Genomic DNA, 9,350 nt, shown 5'->3' with positions numbered 1-9,350 from the left:
CCCAAAAAAAAAAAAAAAATATGGGATGAAGAGGGGAAAGGAAGAAGAGAATATAGGGTTAAAAAATCTGTAATTGTTAAAAATCATGGAGAAGCAGAAGGGAAGAGATTATTTATACTAGATTAAGACCTGGACATACCTACTTGAATGAGTTTTTGTTTGTACTAGGAATGGAAATAATGATTTATGTGAGGATTGTGAAAGAAAAGAAAATGTGGATCATGTTTTGATGGATTGCATTAAATGTGCAACTGAAAGAGAGGATGAAGAAAGTAATAATGGGAAAGGGGAGAAAATTGAGTATTAAAAGAATTTTAGGGACAGATAGAGATATGGAGGAAAATTTGGTTATTAATAAAGCATTGTTTTTATTTTTACATAACACAAAAATAGAACATAGTAAGTGGAAATATAGAGCTACACTGTCATGTACAGTAGGTGGCGGTATGCACCTATAAGTTGTTTGCAATCCGCCAATCTAACAAAGAAGAAGAAGATCCACACTCCAAACCAGTTGGTGGCGGTAATTGCCACATTTCGTTGCGTAGCAACCGCCAATAAAATCCTATAAAGAGGAAGAAGAACAGGCTACATTTCTGAATTTCTAAATGGGTTTTTCATCTTTAATACAAATTGTTTACATGGTGTGTTAGTTGCTGGGGGTGGGCGGCAAAAAATAAAATGTTTCCACAATCACCAATATTTTAGGTTAAACGCAATGTGTAATATACAGAGTAAAAAAAACAAACAAGCTTATCCAATCAAAATATATTTATTGTTGTTAGGATTGTTTCATTATTATTCATATAGGACAAACTGAAGAAATTCGGTTAGAAACAACTAAAGAGTTGAGACCAAGGGTTAACCTGACAGCAGTACATCACGTTTTATTCTTAAAGGTCCGCTCATAACTGATAAACTTGCTTACCGTATGAAACTTCTAGCTGCAAACACATTTTATATTTTCATTATTGTCTGATGTAGAACAGCTTGAATGTCGATTTCCCAGAGCTAATGAGTTTTACCTAACAGGCTTCCGTAGCAGGAGGAAGTGGTTCATTCTCTCCACTAGTGAGTTCTTTTTTAGTTATTTTTTTATTTATCTATTTTTACCCATTCACAATTTTCTTCTGACTTTAGAGACGTCGAAGAGGTAAAATCTGTAAATGTATGTCTTTGTCATGTTTCTATGAACAGATAACAGTGTGCGATATTTGGCCTCTAAGCCGAAAAATAGCTGCTAGCTGCTGCCTTGCTAACAGTCAGTCTGTGTCCATGATGAGCTGCTGATACTTGGAAAAGCCCGACTTTATGCACATTCAGTCAGGATAAGTCAAGGTAAAACTAGGAATTAAAATGAGTTCTTTCTTTTTATTCATGTATTTTGTTATATTTTCGTAATTCTTGCTCTTAAATAGAACACGGACTGTCGCTTTGTTGTGATACAACTGCTGCTGCTGCCTAACCTAGCACAGTTGATCATAAAATAAAGTAAACCTCTGGATTATAACTAGGGTTACCAAATCAGTGTAAATTTATAAGACCTATTCTTGGCCAGGAATTGTCTTCCACCCTACTGATATATGAATTTATTTTCGCCCTTTATTTTAATTTTATTTATATATTTTAAATCAAACCTGAGTTAAATTAGACACATCATTATGTGTCTTGATATGGGACAATTCTTTTTTAAAAGGACAGTTGGCAAAAATAACTATTACAGGAGCAGCTTTCAGACTTTAAAATGTTTTTTGGCATCCCTGGAAATGAGATCTGTAATTCCTTAGAATAAATTTATCTTTTATATCAGCAGAATGATTTTACTCTTAAAAATAAGATTAATGCAAATTTTAACATGCTTAACTTAATCATTGAGACATAACAAAATAAACCTCCCCCGCTATTAATAATCAGCACAACATCTGGTTTCTTATAAGCCCTGGTCTTCTTTTTCTTAGATCATCCCATAGCTCCTCTGTAATTATTTGCTCCTACGGTGTGTTTGTGGACTGCATGGTTTTCACAGTACTAAAATTGCAAACTGGATATCGATACCCAGGAAAATATTTGATGCTTAATACCATATTCAATTCAGGGATAATAAATAAAAAAAAGTCAAGCTATTAAAAGCATAAAAAATATATATATCATCATGAAAAACTCAAATATTTCAACTCAACATGCTTTCTCGACAAAATTATATATTCTATTAGTTAAATAAGTGTGCAAAAATATGCAAAATACAGTTACTTAACAAAGTACTCCACATTATCAAAAAAAGTAAATAAACTGATGCTTCTGATGGTTGCTTTGGCAACAAGTATCCTCCAGTGTAGTGGCCAGTAGTTGAAAGTAAATTAGCATTTTTTACTTCATATTTATACTTCAAGAAAACAAAAAGTCATCAATTACAAATTACTGCACAGATGAATTTAAAGCAATGCTTTGGGTGTTTTTTAAGGAATAAATGCCAAATTAATAAACCAAAATACTCCTCGAAGTGGTGATTTTCCACACTGGTTAAATAGTCGTATTCAGTCACTTAGATTGTTATTGAAAAGTTGATTTATTTATGTAATTCACTTCACTTAGTTCAATTAATTTAGTTGAATTAATTCAATTCACTTTTCTGCTTCCAGGTTAGGGTCACATTAAAGATGATGAAATATAAAAATATTAAATCAGAACAAAACATTTTAATACAACACTTTGGGCTTGATGAAAATATATATAAAACATTGTTTAAAGGGCTCTGTTTTTAAAAAAAAGGTGTTTTTAATCTTACCAGCAACCTTTGTCAGAAGACGTATTTCTAAATGTATAATTCCTAAAAGGATACTGGGTTGTAAGATATTATCCAGACATAAAACCTCTGACATGAAACCTCTGTGTGCTCCTCTGTCAGGTTGTGATGGGTGACATTCGGCAGTCGCTGCTGCCTCGGGATGTTCTGAGCGCTGCCAAGGAGCTGCTCTACCACCTGGACATTTACATCTGCAACATGGTGCAGTCCGGCAGGCAGCCCCCTCAGGTGGACACCAAAACCCTGGATCTTATCGAGGAGTTCATCCTGCACACGCCCAAGGATAGAAATGCTCCAGTCAGGGTCAGGCCAATGTATCCTATCCTTTAGTTAGCAAATACTCCACTAGAGAGAAATTAAGCTAACAGCCATCTGTGTTTTGTTTTTGTTGTTTTTTTTCTTCCACAGAGGATGAGTGCCCTGCAGGAGCTTCAGCTCCTAGAGATCATGTGCAGCTGTTTTCAGGAGCAGAGTCGGGACACGGTGCGCCAGCTTATGTTCTCTGCCCTCTTCAATCTTCAAGGAAACCAGGCAGACGAAAGCCGGATGGCGTTGCTGAGCAAACTGGTCTCTATGGCCGTTGCTGTGGGCAGGGTTCCTATACTCGAATGTGCAGCTACCTGGTTACAGGTGAGGAATCAATGCTTATTTGAAGCATCAGACCGCAACATCAGATCTTATTTTTTGTTTTTAATGTTCATTTTGTCAACTTAGAATTTTAAAAGTTGAGGACGGCCGATCAACGTCTGATAAGGCAATAAGGATTATTTTTAATCAATTTGACTGACGCCTGGTATGATAATGATAACAAAAATCTTTCACAAGTCTAATTTTAAACATAAACAAAATATTTATTATTAATACAAAGAAAACATTACCAATAGAAGATACCCGTTTCCCACTGGCTGAAAAAGCTGTTCAAGCCCGGGAACAATTGGCTTTTAATGGCAGTGTGAACAGCTCACTGACCCGGATCAAACAACTCGGCAAGCGCCCCGCTATAAAATCGCCTCGGCTATGATCTGCAATGCTGTGGGAACAGCAGAGCCGGGATTACCTGCTAAATTACGTGACAGTATTGAACGCATCACACCATGCCAGATGCTTCTGATCTAACAAACCAAAACAACTCTGTTTACATTCTATAAAAATGATGCAGTACTGGTGAGAGGGATTCGGACAAATAAAAGAGTAAAACAATAAAGCACACTGACTAGACCCTGGCTTCCTTACATGTTTTTTTCTTGATTTCTGTTGCACTGGTGACATCATTAACGCTAACCCAGCGTGATGGTGTCACCAGACACGCAGCTGTGGGGGGACAGAGGCCACTCAGCTTGCAAGCCAGGGGTTAGACCCAGTTTTTTTTGCCTGTGGAAACGGAGCCAAATGCTGATTAGTGTGTTGACCAGTTTGAAAAACCCGGGTTAATGCGCTAATTTGAGTGAGAAAGAGGCTTAAGTGGTATCATATGCCAGACTAACATAAAATCAAATATAATCATGGTGTAGAACATATCTGCTTTTTTCTGACTCCTGTCAATCAAAGTTTAAGCCCTGAACACTTGAGCATATGTGTTTGGGAGGAAGTCATCTTACTCTGACTCTAATGTCTACAGAGGACCCATCGTGTGTACTGCGTCCGTCTGGCGCAGGTTCTGGTGGACGATTACTGCAGCATGGTGCCAGGATCTGGACCCACCCTTCAGAATATCCACAGTGCCAGTCCCCGCTTCTGCTGCCAGTTCATCACCGCCGTCACCACTCTTTATGACCTCACCTCCGGTACTTCAGAATTAAACAGAAGGGCTCAAATTTAGCGTGTCGAATTTAGCACCTCGCTTACAATCCTTGATTTATTTTTCCTTTTTTAACTTCAGAGGAGCTCACGCCTCCATTAGAACTCCTCCAGATGATCGTGTCCTGGATCCAAGACGACCATCGCCTGGTTCTGATTACCTTCCTGAACTCCCCGCTGTCAGGCAGCCAGCCCCTCAGCTCTCTGGACGTAACGCCGCTCGGCGGGTTAATCCGCTGGTGCGTTAAAGCTCCGCTGGCCTACAGACGGGACAGGAAGCCGACCTCGAGCGATGGAAGCTCGGACGGCGCGCCAGATGCTGCGCGTCTCTTCTCTGCTCTCCATCTAAGTGTTCTCCAGGTGTGCGCTTGTTAGTAGCATCATGGATTCCCTGTGAGGCCCAACCAACTATTTTTTTTTTCTTCACTCTTCTAATATAGGTCTTCATGCTTTTGCCTACCATACTCAATGAGAAGGGCCTCTTCGGTCGCCTCGCGCTGCTTCAGATGGAGTCCGTGGCCGCTCTGACCTCCGACCTTTCTCGTCTGCTGGACCAGGCTGACAAACACACACATGCAGCTACCGCCGACGCACACGCTGCGTCCCAGCTGGCCCTGGACAGGCTGGCCCAGGCTCTGCAGGTGGCGATGGCCAGCGGAGCTCTGCTCTGCTCCAGAGGTACGAGTGATTAAAAAATTCAGAAATGAGAAGGAAACAAACTACTGCCTTACAAAAGAATCAATTTTGAAAAGTAGCCGCTCACGTTTTGTCCATCATCTTCAGTCATTTTGTGATGTAAAAAGTCTGCAGAACTTCAGATCCAGTTTCATCTAATGTTATTCAGTTCCCTCTGAAAATTAGGTTTACTAGCAAATTATTCAACTTTATCGGACACAATATGTCACTTTTAATGATTAGTTTAGTCTCTAAATTATCCCCTTTTCCATGACACGAAGCTATTATACTTATTAAGGCCTTTTTATGCCTTTTTTGCTGTATTTTTCTGCATCTAATGGTCTTTAGTTACAGTTGGACAATAAACAGCAGAAACAGGAACTTATAAAATGGCAGCAAACATCCTAGTATTTAAATCCAATCCCAGATGGCTGTGCAGAGCTTTGGGCTGTAAGTCAACATCAATATTTATCACAATCTTAATTTTATTCAGTAACAGTGATAAGACTTTTGAACACATTTCTGGTATTTAAATATAAGAAATAACCGGCACAGACTTTGAATGGGAAGAGAGAGAAAGCTCTTCACTGACAGAGAGCCATGCTGTAATATTATGGGATGTGGGGAATGAATGATTCTGTTTTTATTCAGCTTGGCTTTGACTTTGCTAGGAACCGCTCTGGGTCATGGCCCAAAAAACACAGGAACAACCAGTCATTTTACACACTTCATTCTCTAGACTTTGTGCCATGAATGCTTAGAAAAAGCAAACTGGCCCAGTGTCCTTAATAGGGGTGTAAATAATAATCGTTTTGTCGATGCATCGATCCAACTGTTGACGATCCGATGCATCGTTTTTTTTCCCTCCGGTCTGTTTTTATCCATTTTGCTCCTGGACGTAATTCTCCCTCCCGTGCTGCGGTGGCGCCAAACCTATTTTGCCCTCTTACCTCACTTCCTGGTTATACTCTTACAGCAATTTGTTGCAGTAAGTTTGACACAGACATTTTTGATTTATGCTCAGTATTGAAGCATGGTCTGTGCTACACGCTGTGGGTCTAGATACGGCCGAGGCGATGAGGAAGTGGGGGCGAGTTTAGTCCGACGACGGAGGGACATGAGGGCCAAAAAGAGCGGAGATCCAGGTGGAAAAAGGGTCCCAGCGTTCTTGCGCACCTCGCTCTTCTAGCGGGTCAAACTTCACAAGTTGTTTTCCGCTGTTTCGGTCATGAAAACAAAACAAGCTGGCCTCCTGTCTGAAGGTCAAATGTAAAAGGTGTAAGGTGTAAAAAAAAAAAAAAATGAACCAATTAATCGAATCGAATCGTGGTGTATTCTTGAGTATCGAAAATAATCGAATCGTTGGGTCAAGAAATCGATACTGAATCGAATCGCCATGATGGGTGTGATTTACACCCCTAGTCCCTAACAAAATCTTTTAGGGAAAGTGGACCCATTTGGTCTACAATATACTCTTGGACTTTATTAAGTTGATTAAATATCTGGTTGCCTGGTCTCTGCTCCTAAATCTGTGGTTCAGCCATTATTAATCCAAATACTAATCAATGATCATTGATATTAAAGGCTTAAATATATCTCACATGTTCAGCTCTACTGTAAATTAATGGTTATATCAATAAAATGAAAGCAGAGATTATACTGAGGTGACCCAAACCGCAGCGTGAGAACCAATGAAATACCTTCTGTGGGTTTGTTTGTTTTTTGTACAAACATTTGAGCATTAAAACACAGAATCCGGGTTAGGATTATTCATCAGATTTAGGTTTGTCTGTTCATCAAGCGGCTTTTGGTGTTAACATGAAATCTTAGAATTAGACAAACTTTGTTGTCATTTTGTACACGCAGAGTTTATATATAAAATTTCGTTCAGTACAGCTCTCAAGACATTTCCATTTCTTAAAGTGAAGCAGTGATAAATCTTGATGCGTTTCTGTCTTCACAGAGGACCTGAGAGCCATCTGTTCCCGCCTTCCTCACAACAAGTAAGCTCATCTTTTTTTCTTTTTTTTTTTTCCCAGAATGACAGATTTCACTTTTAGATCCTCATTTTGTGTGTGATGTTCCACCTGAACTTATCTGAACATGTTTTCCACCCCCAGTCTGCTCCAGCTGGTGCTGTCCGGCCCGGTCATGTACTACAACAACATCCACACCCCTCCGCTGGCCTACAGCCCCCATGCTGCTCATTCACCCATCCCCTCACACGCCGCCATCCCCACGCTGCCGGCACACACACCCCACACGCCTCTCGCCACCCACCCGGCCTCCCACGCTCAGTACCCCGCTCAGCCCTTCATGTCGGGGATGCCGTTCCCCTTCCGCCCCGGACACTGAATAAAAAAAAAACGATGCGGATGCACAGGATGCTGGATAAAGAGTGTTTGAAGGAACGTGTGAAATTCTGAGTGTCTGTGAATGTTTTACTATGTATTCACACTGAATAAATATTTTTGTACCTTAAATGTGACGTAGTTCTTAATATCCTCCACTTGTGGACGCTGTTGTTTCGATTTGCGACTTGGAATTGGACTCAAACAAGACATATTTGAAGCTCAAATTTACAACCTTTGAAAAAAAAGTCCACATAGATTTAAATACTTGCTTCCACATATCAAACTTCGAAGTTTCTCTTCAGCAAGTCTTGAGTAAAGGCGAACAAGTTGCAGCTTGTTTAAACTCCACTGGAAAAATTAGTATTATTGAGAAATTTCTGGAGGAAAAGGAGTGCAACAATACTAAAGAAATTCTAGCATGATGCGACACGTATGTATAGGCCACCATACTTCTTTACTGCTTTGAAACATCCAAATATTCCCACAGTCAACATGGTGTGTTGCGTAACTACAAGGTGTCACTATCTTCCTGCAAGTGTGAGTGGAGTCCTATTTTTTTAACAGATAGGATATCATCCCACTGCAGGAGTTAAAAAAAAAAGACCCCCCCCTTCTTTCTGCTATCATTTGAGTTGAAAATTGCATCATCCTCCCTCATAGCTGATTTCCCCTTCTTTCAGAAAAAAACAAAAATGTAGGTGGAATTTAAACTGTTACGCTTCACCAAACCTTCCCTCTTTAGTCTTCGCTTCCTTTAAACCAGCTTTGTCTCCCTGTAAACGACATTAGCGTTAAAGGAGGAACTAAACACATGTGAAATACTTCATTATGTCTCTTTCAGGTAGTGGGGCCATAGTTAACTTGTCTCTACTTCCTTTTCATAGCTGGAATGTTTAAACAAACATTCAGTTCTGATTTCTTTTGTACATCCTGGATCATTCGTGCAAAGACGTCACGTAGTAGATCTATCTAATCCTTTAAGTTTAGAAAAATAAGAGCTTTAAGCTCCCATTTTGGCTAACTGGCACAGTACATACACAGCTGCAGGTTTTTTTTTAAATGTTGGAGATCAAGCTGTGGGTTTCCTCCCTGCAGAGAGGGTGGGACGGCGATAAGGTATCTTTTCTCAGAAAGTGATGGTTGTTGGGCCAGTTTAGGTGACTGATAAAGACGCAGTTCAAGTGAAAAGGCGGGATCGTGACAAGCCAGGCTGCTTTTATTGCCTCTAGAACCTGCAGCCTTTTCTTAGCAAGCAGAACCACCTAAACCTTTTTAACCCTTTGTGAAAACAACATCCACCAAGTCTTTATGATGGGGAAGAAATGTTTCCCTTCCCTTCTTTTAAGACTTGTTTCGATTCAGCATCACTAAAGGGGTTTTCCAGCATGAATAGCTTGTTTCAACACTCTCCATACTTTGACTAGGCCTCAGTAAAGCTTTCCTCTTAACTTTTTAGTATCATCTGCATCCTCCTGCACAATCCATTCATTTATTTTTTTTTAACCACAAACTCTAACCCTAGATCAGGCAAGGGTCGGCTTCATGGTTTTAGATGATCTGTTATTAGTTTGATTTTTCACATTGGACCTGGTTGGTTTGGAAAGTTTTCTTCTCTCAAGCAATGCAAATCAAAACTTGAAAACCACATTTTGTATTTACTTAGGTTGATGTGATGATTCTGAAACATTTAAGTGCAAAAAGGCAAAAACAAGAGGAAAAAG

The 9,350-nt window shown here is 39.8% G+C and overlaps 1 protein-coding gene across 1 annotated transcript; it reads left to right on the top strand.

Moving 5' to 3' along the window:
* Window positions 1-928: 928 nt before the first annotated feature.
* Window positions 929-7,642, top strand: LOC107083623 (chromosome unknown open reading frame, human C7orf26). Its single transcript, XM_015372988.1, has 8 exons — window positions 929-1,153; window positions 2,906-3,106; window positions 3,212-3,433; window positions 4,422-4,587; window positions 4,683-4,960; window positions 5,041-5,278; window positions 7,239-7,278; window positions 7,396-7,642. The coding sequence occupies exons 2-8, from the start codon at window positions 2,912-2,914 to the stop codon at window positions 7,628-7,630; spliced, it is 1,374 nt and encodes a 457-aa protein (XP_015228474.1). The 5' UTR covers window positions 929-1,153; window positions 2,906-2,911; the 3' UTR covers window positions 7,631-7,642.
* Window positions 7,643-9,350: the final 1,708 nt, after the last annotated feature.

This window comes from Cyprinodon variegatus, unplaced genomic scaffold (genome assembly GCF_000732505.1).
Source record: "Cyprinodon variegatus isolate N-32 unplaced genomic scaffold, C_variegatus-1.0 Scaffold79, whole genome shotgun sequence".
NCBI classification, from domain to species: Eukaryota; Metazoa; Chordata; class Actinopteri; order Cyprinodontiformes; family Cyprinodontidae; genus Cyprinodon; species Cyprinodon variegatus.
Note: the sequence above shows the minus strand (reverse complement) of the source record. Positions and strands in the feature narration are given on the sequence as shown.

What these genes read in the sequence shown, in the direction of transcription:
- LOC107083623 (XM_015372988.1), top strand. Translation starts at nt 2,912, where the DNA reads ATGGGTGACATTCGGCAGTCGCTGCTGCCTCGGGATGTTCTGAGCGCT. An exon ending in TCCATCTAAGTGTTCTCCAG is followed by an intron (nt 4,961 to 5,040) that starts GTGTGCGCTTGT and finishes CTTCTAATATAG; the next exon opens with GTCTTCATGCTTTTGCCTAC. An exon ending in TCCCGCCTTCCTCACAACAA is followed by an intron (nt 7,279 to 7,395) that starts GTAAGCTCATCT and finishes TTCCACCCCCAG; the next exon opens with TCTGCTCCAGCTGGTGCTGT.